The following is a 22,355-nucleotide window of genomic DNA, read 5'->3' as shown; positions in this document are numbered from 1 at the left end:
CCAGCTCTTGTTTTCATCTGAGTCATGATCCCGCAGTTTGGTAGGTTCCCTCCCTGGGTGGAGCTCTGTGCTGGCATCATGGAGCCTGCTGAGGATTCTCTCTCTCCCCACTCTCTGCCCCTTCCCCACTTGCACTATCTCTGTCTCTCTCAAATAAATAAATAAACTTAAAAAAAAGAAGAAGAAAAAAACAACGGCAGTAAGCTCCTTGACGTCAGACTTGGTGATAAGTTTTTGGACTTCACACCAAAAGCATCAACAGTTAGAGGATAAATAAACAAGTGTGGGGGGTGCAGAGCGGCTCAGTTGGGTAATCATCCAACTCTTGATTTTGGCTCAGGTCATGATCTCACAGTTCATGGGATCGAGCCCCTCATCAGGCTCTGCACTGATGGTGCAGAGCCTGCTTGGGATTCTCTCCTCCCTCTCTCTCTGCTCCTCCCTCATTCTCTCTCTCTCTCTTTCAAAATAAAAATATATAAACATTAAAAAAAGAAAAAATAAGCAAGTTCAACAGCAACAAACTAAAAAATTCTGCACAGCACGGGCACCTGGGTGGCTCAGTCAGCAAAGTGTCCAACTCTTGATCACAGCTCAGGTCAGGTCTTGATCTCTGGGTCATGAGTTCGAGCCTCTGTTGGGCTCTGGATGTGAAACCTACTTCAAAAACATTAAAATAAATAAATAAAAAGCTTCTGCAAAAAAAAGAAACAATCAACAAAATGAAAAGGCGACCTACCAAATGGGAGAAAATATTTGCAAGTCATATGTCTCATAAGCAATTAACCCCCCAAATGATCTTATTCATATGGGCAGAGCAGCTGAATAGGCATTTTCTCAAAGGAGACATACAGCTAGCCAACAGGTACATTAAAAGGTGCTCAACATCATTAGTCATCAGGAAACCGAACCAAAACCCCAATAAAATCACCCCACAGTTAGAGTGGCCAGTATCTAAAGACAAGAGAGAGCAAGTGATATGGAGAATGTGGAGGAAAAGAAGGCCTTGTGCAGTGTTGGTCAGAATGTGCACTGGTGCAGCCACTGTAGAAAACAATATGGAGAGTCCTCCAAAAATTAGAAATAGAACTACCTTCCGATGTAACAATTCCACTTCTGGGTGTATCTCCAAAAGAAATGAAATCACTATTTCAAAACAATATCTGAGCCCCCATGTTGATTGCAGCCTTATTCACAGCCAAGACAGGGAAACAACCCAAAAGCCCATCAAGTGTTAAATGCATAAAGAAAAGGTGGGACCTTATACAATGGAATATTATTCAGCCATAAATAAGAAGGAACTCTTGCCATCTGCCACAACATGGAAGGACCTTGAGGGCACTGTGCTGAGTGGCAGCAGTCGGTCAGAGAAAGACAGATACTGTACTATCTCGCTTATATATCTTAAAGAGAACAGTTTATAGCTACCTTGCCTGAGAGGCAGGGGTGGTGGGGAGGAGGAAAGGTGATAAGATAAAATCCTCCGGATAAGTAGGTCCTGCAGACATAATGTACAGCATGGTGACTACAGTTAACAATACCATCTTACACATTTGAAAGTTACTAAGAGAAAAGTTTGTAACTATGTGAGGTGGTGCAGGTTTGCTCCACTTCTCGAGGAGATCATTTCACAATATGTACATATATCACATCAGGATGTTGTGCACCTGGACTAAGACGATATTGACTGTCAACTATACTCAATAAACCTGGAAGAAAAGATATAAAAAAGCAATATTTCTGTCTTCTAGGTCATCTAACAGAAAACAAAATAGGGTGAAGGAGAACGAGTGAGAGTATCACGAGGGGATCTTTCTTGTTCTATAAGATGCTCAGTGAAATCTACCGTGGTGAGGTGACATCTGAGTGAGACCTGAAAAGAGGGAGGAAGCAGTAATGTAAATCTCTGCACGAAGATTATTCCAAGAAGCACCTATGCCCGGGGGCAGGAGCTGGCTTGAATGTGGAGGAAGGGTCAGGAAACCACTGTGGCTGGAACACACGGGTGAGTACGATGGCTTGGGAAGGAAGGGCAGGAACAGGGTGGATGGGGCAGGGCCACTCAAAGAGTCATCTGCAAGGAGCTCAGGAGCTTGGGCCACACAGTAGATGGGCCACATCACTAAGTGCCCTATTTCTTTCAGCTGACATTTTCTTCATTGCAAGACTTTCTCAACCAAAGTGTTGAGCTGATTGACTTTCTGGTAGAAACTCTTGTCTTCTATCAGGCCATCCTCACTCTAGGTATCATCAATGTAGGGCCTGTGGGCTGTGGGAGGACTTTGGGTTTTGGTGTGATTGAGATGTGAACAGCAGGAGGGCTTAGAACAGAAAAAGAATGACCTGGGGTTTTGAAGGAAATCATCCCTGAGAAACAGAGATCCTAAGTGGGGAGATTGGTGTACAGGACGGTGTACCCAAGGAGACAACGGGAAGACCAGTCAGGAGACTGTCACAATACCCTTACTTAGGAATGATGGTGGTTTGGATTCTATTTATATTTTGTGGACAGATCTCAGGTTTGGTGATGGAATGGAGGCATCAAGGATAATGCCAAGTTTCCTGAACTGAGCACCTGAAGGATGCTCTTGACCTTGACTGAGAAGAGGAAGACCCGGGGAGGGTCAGGCTGGGAGGAGGGAGGAATGAAGGTCTTGGGTCTCCATTGTGGAGATGCCCCAGTGAGGCCTAGGAGAGATGCCCAGATTGACTTATCTCATTCTCCTCCAATCCCCTTGGAAAGCCCATCAAAGCTTGACAAGTTATAGACATCAATTCCCAGACTGACTGACAGCAGAGCCATATGTGTGTGATGTGGAAAAGCAGAGTGGGTTGTGAGATGCACATTGTGCCTCCAGGCACTCAGGCCAATGGAGCCAGTGGTTCCCAATCTTGTTGCTACTGAGAGGCTGTAGAGGTGCTGTGGCCTGAGGCCAATAAAGAGTCTTGATTTTCCAGTTTTTCTCTCCAGGAAGTAGCAACAGCTTCCCTAGCAATCTCTATCTCTAATCCCAACATGGAGATCTTTCTGGAAGCTACAACTTGAGCCTGCCTCCAAATAGATAAGTAAAATATTAAGTAATACTTCTCTAAAAAAGGATGGCAGGCATTGACAGACTGGTGATGATACTGGGTCATGAATCAAACAAGGATTATGAGTTGGTTTTTTTAATTTATTTTATTTTATTATTTTTTTTAATGTTTATTTTTGAGACAGAGAGAGACAGAGCATGAACGGGGGAGGGTCAGAGAGAGAGGGAGACACAGAATCCGAAGCAGGCTCCAGGCTCTGAGCTGTCAGCACAGAGCCCGACGCGGGGCTCAAACTCACGGACCGTGAGATCATGACCCGAGCCGAAGTTGGACGCTCAACCGACTGAGCCACCCAGGCGCCCCATGAGTTTTTAATTCCATCCCCCTAACTCAAAAAACAGTGAGAGATAAAGAAAAAGGTCAGTCCCTATCATATGTCATATGGACAAAGACCTAAGAAGTTTGGGCTTCTTGGACGAATCTTAATTAGGTGTGTAAGGCTTGGCCAGAACAGAGATATCATTTTGATGTGGATGGCCTACAACCCCAGGGACATCTGAATTTGTTACACAATCCCACTGCAGCTCGAACAAGGCAATTTTTATTCTAGTCCTGATATTCACACTGTGAGCACAACAGTTCTGGCTCCCTGCCATCAGATGTTCTTTCTTGTATTGTTGACCATGCTAGACATTGCCCTGATAAGCCCTGTGTTGCTGTGTGTTCTGTCTCAAGGTGACCCCAGAAAAGACCTGACTTCTCTGTCAGGGGCCATGCTGGGTAGATCTCCCAGGAACAGCACCAGCTCCCCTGGATGGAACCCCAGTCATCTCTGCTCAACATACTCTGAGGCTACTTAGTGATTTTTCACTTCCCTCTTAGAAAATGGGAACTCAAGTACTTTCTTCCCCATCACCATGACACACACACTTTTCCCTTCCCCGTCTCTGCAATACTATCCTAAGACCAATGTTTAGCATAGACCTTATTATATCTATTTAATGCTATTCGTATTTGAGTCAGACAGTTGTGATCACCCTGCTTCCCACCTTGGATTGTGAAATTGTAAATGTGTATTCTGGTGTGCTTGGGTGGCTTGGTCGGTTGAGCATCCCATTCTTGACTTCAGCTCTGGTCATGATCCTAAGAATGTGGGATCGAGCCCCAAGTCTGAGAGAGTCTCTCTCTCCCTTTGTCCCTCTCTCCCACTTACACTCTCTCTAAAGTAAAATTTAAAAACAATTTTTTTTTAAATGTGTATCTCTAAAGTACCTTCAGGCTGGAAAACATTCTGCTGAGAGCTATAGAGACTGGGGCGGGGGTGGGGGGGGTGTGTGTGGGGAGACATTTAGAGACATACAAATACACAGAGTAGAAAAAAGCAAAATGTTGGTGGGCCTTCCCATCTCCCCAGGTTACCTTGGGGTGCTGCCGCCCTCTAGTGGCTAGAGTACATATTGCAGCCCCTGGTGCCTCAACCTGTCTTTTTACAAGAGCCCATCAATCCATGGTCACTCCTTGGGCAACCAGCTACATAAATGGCAGGACGCAACGTAAAGTGAAAATGCAGGACTCCTTGTTCAAAACTCATTAGTAATCTCAGGATGCCAAAAGCATAGTTTTAGAGACAGTTCAGGCCCTTCTAAGTGTGTGATTGCACAGATTGCTAACCTGTGAAGCCAGCCCTGCCTCACAGGGCAAATGGCTGTGTTCATCCTCCATATGAATTCCACATCAACTCTAGCTATAAAAAAAGCCTACAGAAATGGTGAGACCTGACTGTCTTACTCCCCCATGGGAGAATTTTCTTTCTTTTGAAAATGTCACCTGGCATTTTGCTCTGGCCCAATCAATGACCAAACTGGAGATGATTCCAGCATCAAAAGAATCAATGAAACACATTGACTATATAAAAATCTGTAATTACCCTCAAAAAAGAGGCTGTACACAGCAATTTCTTACTCAACACATCTCCAAAGGCAAGGGAATTAAAAGCAAAAATGAACTATTGGGACCTCAAGAAAAAAAGCTTCTGCACTGCAAAGGAAACAATCAATGAAACTGAAAGGCAACTGATGGAATGGGAAAAGATATTTGCAAACGACATATCAGACAAAGGGCTAGTATCCAATATCTATAAAGAACTTACCAAACTCAACACCTGAAAAACAAATAATCCAGTGAAGAAATGGGCAGAAGACATGAATAGACACTTTTCCAAAGAAGACATCCAGATGGCCAACAGACACATGAAAAGATGATCAACATCACTCATCATCAGAGAAGTACAAATCAAAGCCACACCGAGATACCACCTCACACTGGTCAGAGTGGCTAAAATAACAAATCAGGAAACAACAGATGCTGGTGAGGATGTGGAGAAACGGGAAACCTCTTGCACTGTTGGTGGGAATGCAAACTGGTGCAGCTGTTTTGGAAAACAGTGTGGAGGTTCCTCAAAAAATTAAAAATAGATCTACCCTATGACCCAGCAATAGCAATACTAGGAATTTACCCGAGGGACACAGGAGTGCTGATGCATAGGGGCACGTGTACCCCAAAGTTTATAGCAGCACTTTCAACAATAGCCAAATTATGGGAAGAGCCTACATGTCCATCAACTGATGAATGGATAAAGAAGATGTGGTTTATATATACAATGGAATACTACTTGGCAATGAGAAAGAATGAAATCGTGCCATTTGCAGCAATGTGGATGAAACTGGAAGGTATTATTCTGAGTGAAATAAGTCAGAGAAGGACAGACCTCATGTGTTTTCATTCATATGTGGATCTTGAGACACTTAACATAAGACCATGGGGGAAGGGAAAGGGAAAAAATAGATACAAACAGAGAGGGAGGTAGGCAAACCACAAGAGACTCTTAAATACAGAGAACAAACTGAGGGTGGATGGGGGGGTGGGGGAGAAGGGAAAATGGGTGATGGGCATTGAGGAGGGCACTTGTTGGGATGAGCACTGGGTGTTGTATGTAAGCCAATTTGACAATAAATTATATTCATTTAAAAAAAAAAAAAGCTGTAAAAACCATCCCCTAGCCGATCCCCACTGGAGGTGACAATAGGAGCTCCTCACTCTGAACCTGGGTCCTGTTCGTCCAGCAGATACCAGGGCCCAGGGGTGAGGGAAGCCCTTTTGCACAGAAGGTGCCTGTGTCTGAATCCAGGAGGGATGATAGAGTTAGTGACTGTCCTTGTGCACAATGGGCTCAAGCCAAGAACAGGATGGGGAATGCAGCGGCGGGGGCCTGGTGGGGGTGGGTGCTGGGGATGTGATAGCCGTAGGCATTAGGTATCTCCTCAGGGCCCCACAGGACCTGAGGGATTAGGGAGCTAGTGCTGGGAAGACATATCTCCCCGTTTCTATTGGGGGGGGGGTGGTCTTCTCGCCTTGGAGGGGGACACTGCATTAGTTTGGCAGCTTGTGGCTGCCATAACAAATTACCACACACTTGGTAGCTTCAAACAAGAGGAAGTTTGTTCTGCAACAGTTCTGGGGGCCAGGAATCCAAAATCAAAGTATCAGCAGGACCACATTCCCCCCAGAGAGTCTAGGAGAGATTCCGTTTCTTTCCTCTTCCAGCTTTTGGTGGTCTGAGTCATCTGACTCGCACAGCCTGGACAGAGCTTTCGAGAGACCCCAGACTGTCCTCAGCCTCTCTCTAGAGTATCTCATGGGGGAGAGGAACTCTGCTCCTTTGTATGCTCTTGGGGTGTCTTTCTCCTTCCCCGGGTGCTGGGGTCTGACTTTCAGTGCTCTCCCCCCACCCCCACAGCAGATTTCCCCGCAGCCTTAGACCTGGCTAAGGTTGGCAAAGAAGGATCAGTTTGGGGATGGAGCCTGAATCCCTTAATCTCCCTGTACCTCCCCCCCTCCCAGTCTTGCAGGACTCCCCTGGACAAAAAGCAGCAGGTTTTTCTAAGGAGGAAATCCCCACGGACAGGGACTCAGCACCTCTTCCGCCAACATATCACTTCTCTGGGAACATCCTCACTCCCAACTAGAAAGTGGTTTGATGAAGAATTACAAAAACGTGAGCATGTGTTTGTCTTCGCCAGGAGTAATGATCTTATGAGCATCCAGATGTCTCCCCTGAAGAGATGTCTCTAGGCGGGAGCCCTCCCCCTGCTGACGCAGGCATCCTTTCTGCAAACGTAGACCTCAGGAATAGGGACATGTGCAAGGGGGACTTCTCTCCTCGGCCGCCATCCACAGATATCTGCCTCCTGCAGGTGGAGCTCTGAAACACCTAGAAACCCTTGCTGCCCATGTGGTCACACCCACATTCCATTTAACGAACATCTGAAATGGTGACATGTAGTAAAAAAACGGGAGATTTGATCGTGATTTTCAATTTTCTAGCCGTCATATTTAAAAATGTAAATAGGTGGGGCGCCTGGGTGGCTCAGTGGGTTGAGTGTCCGACTTCAGCTCAGGTCATGATCTCTCGGCTTGTGAGTTTGAGCCCCACGTCAGGCTCTGTGCTGACAGCTCAGACCCTGGAGCCTTCTTGAGATTCTGTGTCTCCTTCTCTCTCTGCCCCTCCCCCCCCCAAAAAAATAAATAAACATTTAAAAAAATATGTAAAAATGTGAAGCGCCTTGGTAGTTCAGTCGGTTGAGCGTCTGACTCTTGATTTCAGCTCAGGTCATGATCTCTCGGCTTGTGAGTTCGAGTCCCGCATTGGGCTCTGTGCTGACCGTGCGCAGCCAGCTTGGGATTCTCATTCTCTCCCTCTCAATCTCTCTGCCCCTCTCCCACTCACACTGTCTCTGTCTGTCTCAAAATAAATAAACTTGAAAAAATAAAAATGTAAAAAGGAGCACCTGGCTGGCTCATCAGTGGAGCATGTGACTCATGATCTCAGGGTTGGAGCTTCAAGCCCCACATTGGGTGTAGAGGCTACTGAAAAATAAAATCTTTAAAAAAAAATAGGGGCACCTGGGTGGCTCAGTCGGTTGAGCATCCAACCAGGTCATGACCTTGCAGTCTGTGAGTTTGAGCCCCACATTGGGCTCTGTGCTGACAGCTCAGAGCCTGGAGCCCGCTTAGGATTCTGTGTCTCCCTCTCTCCGACCCTCCCCCCGCCCTCTCTCAAAAATAAATAAAAACTAAAACAATATTTTTAAAAAAATAATAAAAAAGGGGGTACCTGGGTAGCTCAGTCGGTTAAGTGTCAAACCTTGATTTCCACCCAGGTCATGATTTCACAGGCATGAGATGGAACCTGCAGCCAGTCTCCATGGTGGCTGTGGAGCCTGCATAAGATTCTTTCCCTCCTTCTGCCCCTCCCCTCCCCTCACACATGCTCTAAATACATAAATAAATAAATAAATAAATAAATGTAAAACAGACAAGCACACGAAAAGATGCTCAAAATCATTAATCATTAGGGAAACACAAATCAAAACCATAATGAGATACCACCTCCCATCCATTAGGATGAAAAGAAAAAGAAAATAAGCATTGGTGAGGATGGGAAGAAGTTGGAACCCTCGCACATGGCTGGTGGGGACGTCAAATGGTGCAGCTGCTGTGCAAAACAGTCTGCGGTTTCCTCAGAAAACTCGAACACGGAATTACCACAGGATCCAGGAATTCCATTTCTGGGTATATCCCCAAAAGAATCGACAGCAGGGACTTGAACAGATATTTGCACATCCTTGTTCACAGCAATGTTATTCACAGTTGCCAAAGGGTGGAAACAATCCAAAAGCCCATTGACAGAAATATGGATAAACAAAATGTGGCGTGTTTCTACAATGGAATATTATTCAGCCACAAAAAGGAAGGAGATTCTGACAGCGGCGTCTGGGTGAAGCGCCCGACTTCGGCTCAAGGTCATGATCTCACGGTTCATGAGTTCTAACCCCACATAGGGCTCTGTGCTGACAGCTCAGAACCTGGAGCCTGCTTTGGATTCTGTGTCTCCCTTTCTCTCTGCCCCTCCTCTGCTCGTGCTCTCTCTCTCTTCTCTCTCCCTCAAAAATAAATAATCATTAAAAAAAAATTGGGGGGTGCCTGGGTGGCTCAGTCAGTTGAGCGTCCACCTTCGGCTCAGGTCATGATCCCGAGGTCTGTGAGTTCAAGCCCCACGTCAGGCTCTGTGCTGACAGCTCAGAGCCTGGAGCTGCTTCGGATTCTGTGTCTCTCTCTCTCTCTGCCCCTCCCCGGCTCATGCTCTGTCTCTCTCTGTCAAAAATAAACATTAAAAAATTTTTTTTAAATAAAAAATAATTTGGCTAAAATGGTAACTCATTATATACATTTTACCACATTAAAAAAATTTTCAAATACACAGGAGAAACTAATTTTAGTAATATGTTGATTTATCCCATTATGCAGAAAATAACATCTCAACAAAATTTTTAGATTGTTGAAATGTCTTAAATATTCTTTTGATCATAGGAAGCCTTCGAAATTCGATCTGTAGTTCCGTGTCCCATGCACCTCACTTCAGACCAGCCATGTTTCACGTGCTCAACAGCCACTTGTGGGGGGGGCGCCATACTGGGCAGCCTTGCCCACCTGCCAGCATCTCCATCCTGTTTGCAAAGACCCACGTCTCCCCTGCAACCCACCTGCAAATATACCTACAGTTTCTCTGCAAAGCTCCCACCTCGCCTGCAAACACACCCCGGGGGTCCCAGGCCAGCCCCTCAATCTCCGTGCAGACATCTTCAGAGAATGTATTTGCTTAAGGAACAGGTGTTGATTCCAAATCTGTGTCGGCAGGTTGAGTTGACCTGCAAATCCCCCCTCCTTTGCCTAAATTTGCATCTCGTTCGTGTGTCAATCAGAAGCACCTGGCAGGGCCTCAGATCGTCATCTCAAAGTCCGGGAGTTGGTGGCCTGGGGCTGAGAAGGAGATCCCCAAGTGTCCCTCCTCCTGCTTCCCCTCGGGCTCTTCCTCGTCCTCCTCCTCCTCCACGAGGCTCTCCTCCTCTTCCAGGAAGGTGACCAGGTCCTCCCGCAGAGCCCCCATCTCCAGCCCCAGGCTGCACAGCTGGCCCAGCAGCTGGACGTCCACTTGGCGGAGGCGCCCCTGCCAGTGGGAAGGGGAAGTCATGGGCACCCCGCCCCGGAGGGCAGGGGGGTCAGCGTGCCCCCCCCAACCTGCTGGAGTCCTGGAGAAGATTCTTTGCTTGACCAAAGTTCAGCCAAGCTCCTAAACCCTCTCTGGTCCTATCTGTGCGTTTCCTCATAAATCCAGTTTTACCAAGAATCTCCCGACTGATCACTCCCGCTATCTGATCTGGTTCCTCGCGCCCCATCCCTTGCCCAGCTCACGTCTCATCTCCCTGGCCTGTCTCCAGCAAGAATCCAGTAGTCCATAGGTGGAGCCAGATGCCCCGCTTCCCCCTGATGCTTTCACTTAGATTTTCCATCCACTGACCCCCACTCGCTCCTTCGCTAGAAATTCCCACTTGCCCCTACTGTGTTCAGAGCTGAGCCCTTCTCTCTCCCCCACTGAAGTAGTCCCTACACCTATCTCTTTACCGTCTTTAATACAAGTCACAAGTAAGCTTTTCTTTAACAATCCAGGCCTGCAGCACCTGGGCGGGGTCCTCCCTGTGTCCTGGATCCTGACTGCCAGCCTGCTTCTCCCAGGGTCTCTGGATCTCTGCCTCTGTCTCCCCCTGTCTTTGTCTCTATTTCATTATCCTTCACTGTCTCTCTGTGTGTCTCTGAATCTTTGTGCCTCCCTTATTGTGTCTTTCTTTTGTTACCTGAATTTGTTCTCTGTACCCCCCTTGTCTGTCTCTATGTATTTCCATATCCCTTTCTGTCTGTCTCTATTTCTCTGCCCCTGCCTTTGCTTGTCTCCATCTCTCTGTCTCAGATTTAATTTGAGTCTCTGTCTCTGTTGCTCTCAATCTCTGCTTTCTATCTCTGTCTCTCTTTTTCTGAGTCTCTCTGTCTCAGTCTCTACTCCTGACTCTCACTCTTTGGGTCTTTCTTTGTCTCTGTCTCTCTCTCTCTCTCTCTGCTTGTTTCTCTATTCTTGTCTCTTAATTCCTTTTTTTTTTTCTTGTCTATTAATTTCTGCCCTTCAATCTCTGGCCCCTTTGCAATTTTATTCATTCCCATTCACCCAGGAGTTCTCAGTCCCCACCCCCACCTGCCCCCATCTCTTGCCCTTCCAAACCCCTCACTCACCAGCTCCTCCAAGATCCACAGCAGACTCTCCCTGGCACCTGCAGTGTCTACTCCTGGGAACGAGAGGGTCTGGCCAGCTCTCCTCACTGGCGGGGGGGCCCTCAGGGCGCGGGGAAGTGGGCCCAGTCCTGGGGGCACCAGTCCCACCTGCCTCAGTTGCCTCCACAGTTCCATAGTCTCTGAGTAGTGGCAGCCAGGAGCAGAAAGTGACAAGGTCCAGGTTGACCCAGTCCCCTGAGGAGCTGGTAGGGGAAGTGGGGGGGGGGGAGGGAGCAAAGAGCGGGGGATGGGGGAGCAGGTGCCTGGGACAGAATTCCAAAGTCCACTCTCTGGTAAGAATTGGCAGCCTCACGGGGGTTTTCTTCCTTCTAAAGTCTAACCTCAGCTCTGCTCACAAGGGCCCAGCCACACCCCCTCTGGCGGACGCCAAAACCCCCACCCTTCTTGAGCCCTTCTCAGGCCTAACCCCTCGTGGGTGCTGTGGTCAGTGGATGCCTGGCCTCATCTGTCCCATCCCCTCCTGTGTCCCTCCCACTGCTCCTCCTCAGCCTCCACACTTCCTCTGCATTCTCCGGCTTGGACCTTGTCTTCCCCACTTGGGCCACCCCAGGGCTTTCCAGTTAGTGTGCCTGAGGAGCCAGGGGTGGCTTCCAGGCCACGATGCCTCAGCTGCAGTGCCACAGGGTCCAGGCTGCTGGCCCACAGCTGAGCAGTGGGCGCTGCTGACCCCTGACTTGCCCACAGAGTCCATCGCTATCAGCGTGGGCCCTGCCATGGAAAAGACTGGGGTGTGGGCCTCCCTCTGCTAGAGTCCCTCTCTCAGGCCTAGGGTTTGAACTCCACCTGCACACCCATGGCTCCCAGGTCTCAGACCCCAGTCTGACCTCCATACTGAGCTCCAGACGCCTACTCAGCATCTCCACCTAGACGTCTCAGGCGTCTCAAGGTGAATATGGTCAACACAGCTCTTAACTGGGACCTACCCCGTTGTGTTAGTTTCCTGCTGTCGCTGTAACAAAGTACCACTTTGTGGCTTAGTGTAGTTCTGCCGACCAGAAGTCTAAAATGGGTCCACAAGGCTGGGCTCCTTCTGGAGGCTCTAGGGGAGAATCCATTTCCAAGGCTTTCCCAGCTTCCAGAAGCCACCACATTCCTTGGCTTCTTTGAATCACTCTTGCATCCACTGTCACATCTCCTACTGACTGACCCCCTGCCTTCTAGCTAACAGGACCCTTGTCATTGCATTGGGCCCATCTTGATCATCCAGAATAATCGCCCTGTCTCAAGATTCTTAACTTAATCATGCCTTCCTTTTACCATATAAAATAACAGATTCACAAGTTTCAGGGATCAGGGCATGAATTTTGGAGGGGTGCGTGTGGAGTGGGGGGCTCTCTTCAGCCCGCTGCACTTGCCCTTTCAAATCTATCACTTTCCCAGTCTCCCTGTCTCCATAATTGGCCTTCCCATCCTTTTAGTTTCCTGAGCTATTGTCTCAACCTTCAAAACAGACTCATAATCTGAGCACTTCTCACCATTTTCCATTGCCCCATCCCTGCTCCTGTCTCCATTCACCTCTTGCTTGGACTACTGCAGTGGCCTCTTGGCTGGCCCCCACTTCCACCCTTACTGCCTAAGGTCTGTTCTCCACCCGGCAGAATTTTTATTTATTTTTTTTTTAATTTTTTTTTTCAACGTTTATTTATTTTTTTTGGGACAGAGAGAGACAGAGCATGAACGGGGGAGGGGCAGAGAGAGAGGGAGACACAGAATCGGAAACAGGCTCCAGGCTCTGAGCCATCAGCCCAGAGCCCGACGCGGGGCTCGAACTCACGGACCGCGAGATCGTGACCTGGCTGAAGTCGGACGCTTAACCGACTGCGCCACCCAGGCGCCCCAGAAATGATCTTTTAAAAAAATGTAAATCAGGGGCACCTGTGTGGCTCAATCAGCGAAGCAGCTGACTTTGGCTCAGGTCATGATCTCGCGGTGCAGGAGTTCGAGCCCCACATTGGGATCTCTGCTGACAGCATGGAGCCTGCTTGGGATTCTGTCTCTCCCCCCCTCTTTCTGCCCCTCTCCTGGGCTCTCTCTCACTCTCTCTCTCAAAATAAATAAATAAACAATTTTTTTAAATGTAAACCAGGAATTTCTTGGGCCTTATGCTGAGCCATGGTGCTGCTGGAGAGCAAGCACTTCCTGATGAAGCTGACCAGATTCTTCTAGAAGTGCTGTTTGTCATGCAGCGTGCTGATCACCCTAAAGAAGTATGATGGTCAGACTAAACCCATTCCAAGGAAAGTTCTGCGGAGGGCTGCGAGCCCTCAGACAGCAAGTGTCTGTTAAGAGCTACTGATGGCAAAGATTAGCACTGTGGGAGCTCTGAAGAAGTGAACAAGTTTCAGATGGCTTACTCAAACCTACCGAGAGCTATCATGGATGGGCGGAAGGAGGACAAAAAAAACAAGAGTAAGAAGAATGAAGCAGCACAGTGAAGGGCACCAGAGTTCCAACTAACCACCAAATTACTACACTTCCGTTTACTACACTTCCACTTCCGTTACTACACTTGTCGTTTTTTACATTTGGCCACAAAGCCAGGTTCCTGGTTCCCCTATAACAACTTTTCATGTGAGATTAGGGTCGTTTTGGACTGCAGCACGTACAGGGTAGTTGTAAGAAGCCAAGTTTATTTTATCTTATTTTTAATTTTCTTAATGTTTATTTTTAATTTTTTTTAATATTTATTTTTGAGAGAGACAGACAGAGTGCGATTGGGGGTAGGGAAGGGGCAGAGAGAGAGAGAGAGAGAGAGACACAGAATCCGAAGCAGGCTTCAGGCCCAGAGCTGTCAGCACAGTCTGAAGCGGGGCTCACACCCACGAACTGTGAGATCATGACCTGAGCATAAGTCTGACGCTCAAACGACTGAGCCACCCAGGCACCCCTGTGAAGCCAAGTTTAGTTTAGAATTGGCTAGTTGGTCTGTGTTGCATGGTTGCATATCCCGGAATTATAATGTCTCTGTAGCTATGGGTGCAAAAAAAATGGATCATTAAACCTGTTATTTATTCGCAAAAAAAAAAAAAGTAAATCATATCATGACATGCCCCTGAGAATGGAATAGGGCACAGTCCACTTCCTACCCGCCTCTCTGACCTAGTCTCCTACTTCTCTCTGATAGCTGGTTCCCACCCCTGGGCCTTTGCACTGGCTGTTACAGCTGCTTGGAACACCTTTCCCCTAGATTTTTGAATGGCTGTTTCCTTCTTATCCTTCATCTCCACTTAAAGACCACGTCTTCAGAGAGGACTTTTTACTCATGTCCTGACTCCCTAGTATATAATATAATAGCCTATTATATTGCCTGTTGTTATTTGCCTCTTATCAAACGAGTTACCTAAAATTATCTTGCTTATTCTTTTGTTTCTTGTCAATCCTTTCTCAGCCATGGAATGTTGACTCCCTGAGATAAGGGCTTGGTCTTTCACCATAGTAACCCCAGTACCCAAAACAGTGTGGGCCACGTGCTAGATACTCAGTAAACACCTAAATAATTCTATCCACAAGACATCATACTCAATCTTCACACTGAGAGATGGAGTTGAACTCCAAACTTAAATTGTAGACACATCACAGTACTTGTCTTGAGACCTCATCTCTCTTATCCTGAAGTCTAACCGCACCACCCACTAGACCTTTTCCTTCCCTGATCCTGGTGTAAAGAATGACTCAGTTTCCTAGTCAGTGTGAAAACTGGAGGAAGAGAGCAGCTCACGGGGACTGTGAGTACAGTCGGAGGAAGGGTACTCTACCAGTCTACCAGGAAGGACTAACCGCTATCTCCTAGGAAAAGCCTGCAGAGTCTGATTGTAAGGACCATGGAAATGGCAGTGGGAGGAATCCCTAAACCGGAGTAAAAAGTGCGTGTGCCTTTAAGAGGAGAGTCGGAAAAATAGAGGGGGCGTCACCCTAGGAAAAGTAGTCTCAGGCTCAACCGAGCGGGTGGACTAAGAAAAACCGGCCCCTTCCGGTTACGTAGACTAGCAAGATGGCGGCGCCCAAGGCGGTAAGTGACCGGATCTCCATGAGCCCCCAGATTGAAGCCTGCTCTGCTGTCTCAGCCTTCAGGGTTTCTGTTAACACCCAGGAAGCAAGGATCAAGAGACAGCAGAAGGCCTCTCCCACTAAGGCTCGCGATGGGATCGCAGACACGCACCCTCTGGGGGTCGGGAAGGATCGGTGTGAGTCGCAGATAGCCGAGGCGCTTTAGGGAGGAAGCGGGGCGGAGACTTGGCTGGGGGAACCAATGGGGAAGCAGGGAGTGTGTTCCGAAAATGGCGCATCCAGCCAATCAGAGGGAGGGATCGATTGCGGGCTCTATGAGTCGGGCTGGCGGGTGCCTGGGAGTGGGACCTGCAAAGGTAGGGGGTTAGGGAGGGATTGGAGAAGACAGGGTTTGAGGGCCTACGGTAAGAGACAAAAGGATACAGTTGAGGAGCGCTCATGGGACAGTTCGGAATTTTTATGGAAAAGCAAAGGGATGATGGGAATTGAGGACAAGAAACAAAGGGTCAAATTTAGCAGTTCTGAGGGAGGGACCTAGGGGAAATTAAGGGAAGAACTTGCGATATTCCTGGAGGGAATTTAGGAAGACCTGAGTAAAATCAAGGAAAGGATTTAGGGAAAAATAAAGTGAGAGGTTGGAAACCTGGGCATTTTGAGGAAAAATAAGGATTTGGGCAAATTGTTGAGAAAATTTGGTTGAAACGGAAGGAGAAATTGGAGCAGGCTAAGAGAAGACTGGAGGAAGATTGAAGAGGAGGTAGATCTAAGGGTGGTTTGGAGAAACCAAGAAAAATTAAGATTATATTTTGGGGAGGGGCGCCTGACTGGCTCAGTCAGTAAAGCGTGGGACTTTTGATCTTGGGGGTTGTGAGTTTGATCCCTGCATTGGGCGTAGAGATTGCTTACAAATAAAATCTTTAAAATATATATATTTTGGGGAGATAGAAGTGGATTATTTAGGAAGACTCCAAGGAAAATGGGGTATTATTAAGGGGATATTTTGTGGGAAATTAAGAGCTCAGATAATACACAAACATAAGGGTTTGGGGAAAGATCGGTGGAGAATTGGGATGACCAAGAATGGCCAAATCAAAGAGAGAATTTAGGATTGAATTTGGGGGAAACATGGGGAAATCTGGGGGGGGGGTGTCCCAAAAGCAGAATTTGGAAGTTCTGAAAGGAGAAATTTGTGAGCCAGGAAGCAGTGTTGGGGTGACAATTCATGGACCAAGAACAGGGGTATCTGGCTCTGACTCTCACAGGACACTCCAGGCTCAGCGTCTCCTTTCCCATCCTCCCCAGTCCCTGCACCTGGTGGCCCCAGTATGGAATGGGGGTACCAGGGGCATCGGTGGCCTGAGCAGGGTGGTGGCCCCCGAGGGCAATCAGAAGAAGGGGAGGTCGCTGCTCCAGTTCCTGGCTGACCGCTTCTATGACGTGGAGGCTCTCAGGGACCACCTGCTCCGAAAGCAGGTGTCGAAGGTGCACCAGAAAAATCGGTGAGAACCCTTGGCCAAAAAGACCCTGCTGCTGGGCCTTACCAGGGAGAACTCAGATCCTGCCCTTGTGACTCCCGGACAGCCGTGTGGCTTCCATACCAGCCCTGCCCAGTTGTATCTTCATCTCCAGCCACACCCTTCCCCAGGGTTCGAGCTCATATGGGTGACCTGCTGCCCACCATCTCTTGGAGGCACCTCAAGACATGGATGGCACCTCAGACTTAACATGGGGAACAGCAAGCCCTTGACTTGCCCCTAAGAAAGTCTGTTCACCCCCAAGCCTTCCCCATCCCAGGAAACAGCAGCACTGTTCCCAGTGTTTCAGGCCACATTCCAGGGAGTCCTCCCTGATTCTTCTTTTGTCTTCCACCTCTAGCCCACCAATAAAATACTAGATCATCGCAAATTTGACCCATTGTTACTGGTCCTCACTATTTTCGTCTGGTCTGAGCCCCTTCATTTTATGGTTATGGTTAGTGCACTAATCTCCTAAACTGATCCCCCTTTGCCTCTTCCAGTCTATGGTCTATAAATCATCCAAAGGACTCTTAGGAAACTAAAATAGAGGGACGCCTGGGTGGCTCAGTCTGTTAAGCATTGGACTCTTGGTTTCAGCTCAGATCATGATCTCACAGTTCTGTAAGTTTGAGCCCTACATCGGGCTTTGCACAGACAGTGTGGAGCCTGCTTGGGATTCTCTCTCTCTCCCTCTCTCTCCCTCTCCCTCTCCCTCTTTCTCAAAATAAACTTAAAAAAAAAAAAAGGAAAACACTATTTTGCTTAAAACCCTCAAATGGTTTCCCCTTGCAACTAGAATGAAAGCCACACTCCAAGGCCTAAAATCTGAGCCTTGAGACCCCTACCCCTACTCCCCTTATGCCCACCAGCATGGTGTCCACGTGGCTATTTTTTTCTGCCATCCTAATTTGAGCCTCTGAGCCTTTACACTAGCTGTTGTCCCGGCCTGGCAGGCTTTTGCTTTGACCTTCGACTTTCTTCCCACCACTCAAATCTCTACTCAAGCGTCACCTCCTGCATGAAGTATTTCTTAATAAAGTAGCGTTCTGCTTCCCCACCCCTGACCCAAGGCACTCCTAGTCAGTCCCTCTGTGTTGTTTTCATTGTGGAACAGAGTCTCTCTGCAATTCGCCCTTAATTTCCTGGTTATCTGTTTCCTTCTGTATATTAGCTTCACAAGGGCAGGGGCCACTATCTGTTGGTGCCCAGCATTGAATAGATACCAGTAAATCCTTGCAGCCTGTGTCATCAGTCTGTCTGTCTGCATGTCCCAGACCTGCTGCTGCAGACTCTGGGCAGCACCGGGGCATGGTGGGGGAGGGGTGCGGGGGGACCTCCTGGGGCCGCACCCTCAGCTACTGTTCTCTCCACAGACCCTTCAACCACATCAACCAGCGATACGGTCCCTACGTCGCGGGTGCCTATTTCATCCTGAAGCAGGGAGGCGCGGTCAGGTATGATGGCACAAGTGTCCGAAGTGGGCTGGGGGGAGGCCGTGGAGCACGGACCCCGAGGCTCTCCTGACTCCCCATGAGCTCTGGGCTCCAGCCCCTACTGGCTCTAGGGCTTGGGGCTGGTTCCTGAACTTGTTCCGCTCTGTCACCTGTAAAACGGGACAGCAGTTGTACCCAGCCTATGAGGTTTGCTGCAAAGATTCAAAGCCATTTTGCTACCAAAGCACTTGGAACAGGCCTGGCACAGCACACGTGCTCAGTAAATACCCATGTTTCTTTTCTTTCCTTGGCCCCTTCCTTTCTCCTCCTTCCCTTCCTCCTCCTGGTTTTTCTCCCCTTTTTTTCTTCTTCTTTGAAAAAGGTCATTTATGGGGCGCCTGGGTGGCTCAGTTGGCTAAGCATCCGACTTCGGCTCAGGTCACGATCTCACAGCCTGTGAGTTCGAGCCCCGCGTCAGGCTCTGGGCTGATGGCTCAGAGCCTGGAGCCTGCTTCCGATTCTGTGTCTCCCTCTCTCTCTGCCCCTCCCCCGTTCATGCTCTGTCTCTCTGTGTCTCAAAAATAAATAAACGTTGAAAAAAAAAATTTAAAAAAAAAAAAAAAAGAAAAAGGTCATTTATGCATCTACCCCTCATTTTGTTCCCATGAAAACTTTCAGGGCCTGATGTAGAGTGAGTGCACCAGATCCCGTGGGACCATGTCGCCCGGGGCTGGGGAGCATCCCCTGGAGGCCTGGGGAGGTGGGGGGTGTCCTGCTGACAGCCCTCCCCCCCTTCCAGGTTTCAGGGCAGGGAGTGGATCCGGCCAAATCAGCGTGGCCACTTCTCTCTGGACTTCTTGAAGTTGCAGGCGGTGCCCGTGGAGGCCGTCGATGCCAGCGGCTGTGCCATCAACTACCAAGGCCTGGACAGCCTCTGTGAGTGCGGTGGAGACGGGCAGGGCCATGCGTTTTCCCTTTGGCGGTGGGTTCCAGAAAGGCCCTCAGTGCCGTCCCTCCTGCCCCCTTGCAGTGGCCCTGAAGGAGCTCCAGTCCCTGTGGCTGCAGCGCTGCCCCCACGTGGATGACTGGTGTCTCAGCCGCCTCCACCCGCTGGCCAGCTCGCTGCAGGAGCTCTCGCTGGCCGGCTGTCCCCGAGTCTCTGAACGGGGCCTCGCCTGCCTCCACCACCTCTGGTGAGACCGCGGCTCAAGCCAGGGTGGGGGCTCCCACCCGACAGGTGCGGGAAAGCGGGGAGGGGGCCCGTCAGGCAGTCCCCGTGTCCCTGCCGCCACGACTAATCCAGAGCACGTGTGGGGTCGGCACAGATGAGCAGTCGCGGTGAATCTGTGGCAGAGGGAAAGGATGCCTGGTTTTTCTTCCTTTTGGTTTCAACGAAGACCCCATGACATTTGCACTGTTGTAAACAGTAGGAGCTAGAGTGTGCGTCCGGGGTTAACGTGGTGGGTGTCGTGTACTTGAGCCGCTCTAACGTTTTCTGGACCCTGGAGGACTTTACTGTTAAGGAGCTGGGGGCTGAAGTGGGGGCTGGCACACCCCCTCCCCCACACAGAGGCCATCCTGACGCGGGCCTCCCCCTTGGTGCCTCCTCTCAGGAACCTCCGCAGACTGGACATCTCGGACCTCCCTGCCGTGTCCAGTCCGGGCCTCACTCGGATCCTGGTGGAAGAGATGCTTCCTAGTTGCGAGGTCCTGGGGGCCGACTGGGCCCAGGGCCTCAAGCTGGGGCCAGAGGAGCAGCCTCGGGACACAGCCGGCCCCACCCCTGCCTAGCCCTCGGCCAGCCACCGTCAGGCTGGATCTCAGCGGGACCCGGTGGAGTGTCCCACGGTTCCCCATACTTCTGGCTTCCGTCGGGTTCACTCGGTGTGGGGGTTGGGCTCTGGCTGGCTGCATCCTGGGGGGAAAGGTCACAGCTCCTGTCTCCTGTCAGGAGGCTCTGTCCACAGGCTTCTCTCCTGGGTTCCAACCAACAGTCGCCTCCTCCTGCCTCTTCAGGCCTGGGGGAGGGTTACCAGCCCCAGGAGCTGTGCTCCCCCCACGGTTTCCCCACACCTGCCCCCTAGCACGTAAGAGACTCTGCTCTTGTGTCCAGAGACTCTCCAAGTATCTTTATTTGAGTGTGCTGCTGCTTCCTGCCCGGACCTGGCTGACACGGGGGCGCTGCTGGCACGCTAGGGGACGGGTCTTCGGGGTGTGACACCGCTCAGCTCACCGCAGGCTACGGCATCCCTGGCCTGCACTCACGAGATGCCGGGAGCGCCCCCAGGTCCCACAGTGTTGCCGCTTACCCACGTATTGGCTCCAAATTCAGCGTTCTCGTTTGCTCCGTGAAAACTGACCTGGGCCTTTGCTAAGTGGCACGAAGAGGTTTGTCAGTAGAGGGCGCCCTAGAGGTTCCAGGAGGAGAGGCTTTTGCTTCCTGGTTCCTGACGACGGCGGTGTGCTCACTCTTTGGTCTGGCTCCCTGCCCTGAGTGCTCAGTGGTCAGCAGCTTCCCCTACCCACCCCCCCCACCCCCGCCGGCAGCTTCAGAGCTGTGCCTCCACTGAGGCACCTCCCTGCAAATGACTCTCCATGGCACCCCACCTGGGGGACCTCCAGTAAATGCCGAGGCACCTTACCAGCGAGTCCCTGTTATTTCAATTTGCCATTCAAGTCAATAATTCTTTACATTAAACTTCACCTGCTCAATTTACTGTGTGGTGTTTCTCTCCTGACTGGATCCGCGCTCATACAGCACTGGCATCTGGAGTGTTCCAGGAGACAGACTCACAAAAGCTGGGATTTGGGGTTGGTCCTGTCCTGCCTTTGGAGCTCAGGGCTGAGCTCTTGGGTGGTGGGAAGCGGGATGGAGAATTCCACGGCTGCGGTGGCACCACAGTCAAGCTCTCGCCTGGGGCTGTGATGAGGTGCCAGCTGAAGCACGTGTCCCGGGAGCCCCCGGGGCTGCTGCACCTGACCCATGTGACGGTAGTGACAATTCTAAACATAGGTGCTGGACACATTCTTTGGCATGCCCTTCAGTGCTCACAGACAATGACAGGCTCAAGTCTGTTTGCTTAGCTCAGGCCAGGGTCTGAGAACTGGGGAGCTTCTGTGACTGCCCCCCCTCAAAGTTCTCCCAGCAGGTGGCCAGAACTGAAAACACAACCTAGAAGTCTGTGGGTTGTCGAGTTATGACGGTTGGATTCCCAGCCTTAACAAGTTTCTTATGTGCAAGCGTGGGTGCTGACTGGTACGCGAGGGACCCAAAATCTGGAATGGGGTGGTCTGGTTGGAATCGAGGAGACAGATGATCTCACGCTCCCAAGTCACTAGAGCTTCCCTTCCCAATGTCCGAGGAGCCCAGCAGCCTTCCCGTGCTTAACAACCCTATGCTCACCTCACCCAAGCAGAGGCCTTGAAAGCAGGCATCTACACCCCCGCAGACTCCTCACAAGCACCCCTGCTATCACCGGACCCACAAATACCAAGGGTCAAATCTCTGCCCTCCAGAGTGCAGACGTCCACCGGGACCCAGGGCGTGCAGCTTTCTACACGAGAAGAATTGCAAGATTTGCAAACATATAGTCAGAAACCGCGGGACACCGGGGTCTAAGGGTGTTAGACCAGTGACGGTGGATATCACACAGATGGGCCAAGTTCACGGGTCCGTGGGCACTTACTGGAAGTGATGAGTTAGCTAGTACAGCTGGGTGGTTCTAAGGGCTCTCTCCGGTCGGCTGACTGGAACTTGGACTCCAGTGTGGCCTGCAGTTAGGAGAGAAGCCAGAGAGGCCCTGACGTAATCTGGAGGGGGGGACCCAGCGCTGAGGGAGGTTGGTGTTGGACCGGGCTGCTCATGGTTGACCTGCAACCTCCCCCCAGCACTGTGTTCCACAGGAAGGCAGCTCTTCACTCTCCACGATGGACTTTCCCTGTTCCAGTTCCATAACAACCAACGCTGTACTCTGAGATTTCCAATCACCCCCCAGGAGGAGCAGCGTCAGCCCTGGTGGCAGGACCTCTCACCCCTGGGAGAAGCTAGATTCTTCTCCCAGCCCCGCGTGGGGGTGGGGGTGGGGGAGGCCTGCTGGGGAGACCCTTCCAGGGCGCTCAGGGC

The 22,355-nt window shown here is 50.1% G+C and overlaps 2 protein-coding genes and 1 long non-coding RNA gene across 6 annotated transcripts; 1 reads left to right on the top strand and 2 right to left on the bottom strand.

The window, feature by feature from the left end:
• Positions 1 to 9,300: 9,300 nt before the first annotated feature.
• On the bottom strand, positions 9,301 to 11,471 carry ERICH4 (glutamate rich 4). Its single transcript, XM_015085999.3, has 2 exons — positions 11,215 to 11,471; positions 9,301 to 10,099 (listed from the first exon to the last, which is right to left on the bottom strand). Exons 1-2 carry the CDS (start codon positions 11,386 to 11,388, stop codon positions 9,872 to 9,874), a joined length of 402 nt encoding a protein of 133 aa, XP_014941485.2. The 5' UTR covers positions 11,389 to 11,471; the 3' UTR covers positions 9,301 to 9,871.
• A 785-nt stretch (positions 11,472 to 12,256) lies between these two features.
• LOC128313336 (uncharacterized) lies at positions 12,257 to 13,341 on the bottom strand. Its single transcript, XR_008293920.1, has 2 exons — positions 13,102 to 13,341; positions 12,257 to 12,859 (listed from the first exon to the last, which is right to left on the bottom strand). It is a non-coding gene; the product is annotated as an uncharacterized LOC128313336 (long non-coding RNA).
• Positions 13,342 to 15,169: 1,828 nt separating this feature from the next.
• DMAC2 (distal membrane arm assembly component 2) lies at positions 15,170 to 20,949 on the top strand. 4 transcript variants are annotated; one of them, XM_015086012.3, is made up of 6 exons: positions 15,170 to 15,283; positions 16,585 to 16,781; positions 18,173 to 18,253; positions 19,032 to 19,168; positions 19,263 to 19,425; positions 19,846 to 20,949. In XM_015086012.3, exons 1-6 carry the CDS (start codon positions 15,266 to 15,268, stop codon positions 20,021 to 20,023), a joined length of 774 nt encoding a protein of 257 aa, XP_014941498.2. In that variant the 5' UTR covers positions 15,170 to 15,265; the 3' UTR covers positions 20,024 to 20,949. The 4 variants fall into 4 exon arrangements, with proteins under 4 accessions (XP_014941498.2, XP_026893414.2, XP_026893415.1 ...); XM_027037613.2 differs by lacking the exon at positions 15,170 to 15,283 and adding an exon at positions 15,290 to 15,456 and having other exon boundaries at positions 16,545 to 16,781; XM_027037614.2 differs by lacking the exon at positions 15,170 to 15,283 and adding an exon at positions 15,291 to 15,458.
• The last annotated feature ends 1,406 nt before the right edge of the window (positions 20,950 to 22,355 follow it).

The sequence above is a fragment of the Acinonyx jubatus genome, chromosome E2, assembly GCF_027475565.1.
Source record: "Acinonyx jubatus isolate Ajub_Pintada_27869175 chromosome E2, VMU_Ajub_asm_v1.0, whole genome shotgun sequence".
Classification (NCBI taxonomy): domain Eukaryota; kingdom Metazoa; phylum Chordata; class Mammalia; order Carnivora; family Felidae; genus Acinonyx; species Acinonyx jubatus.
This window is presented reverse-complemented; position numbering and strand designations above follow the sequence as displayed.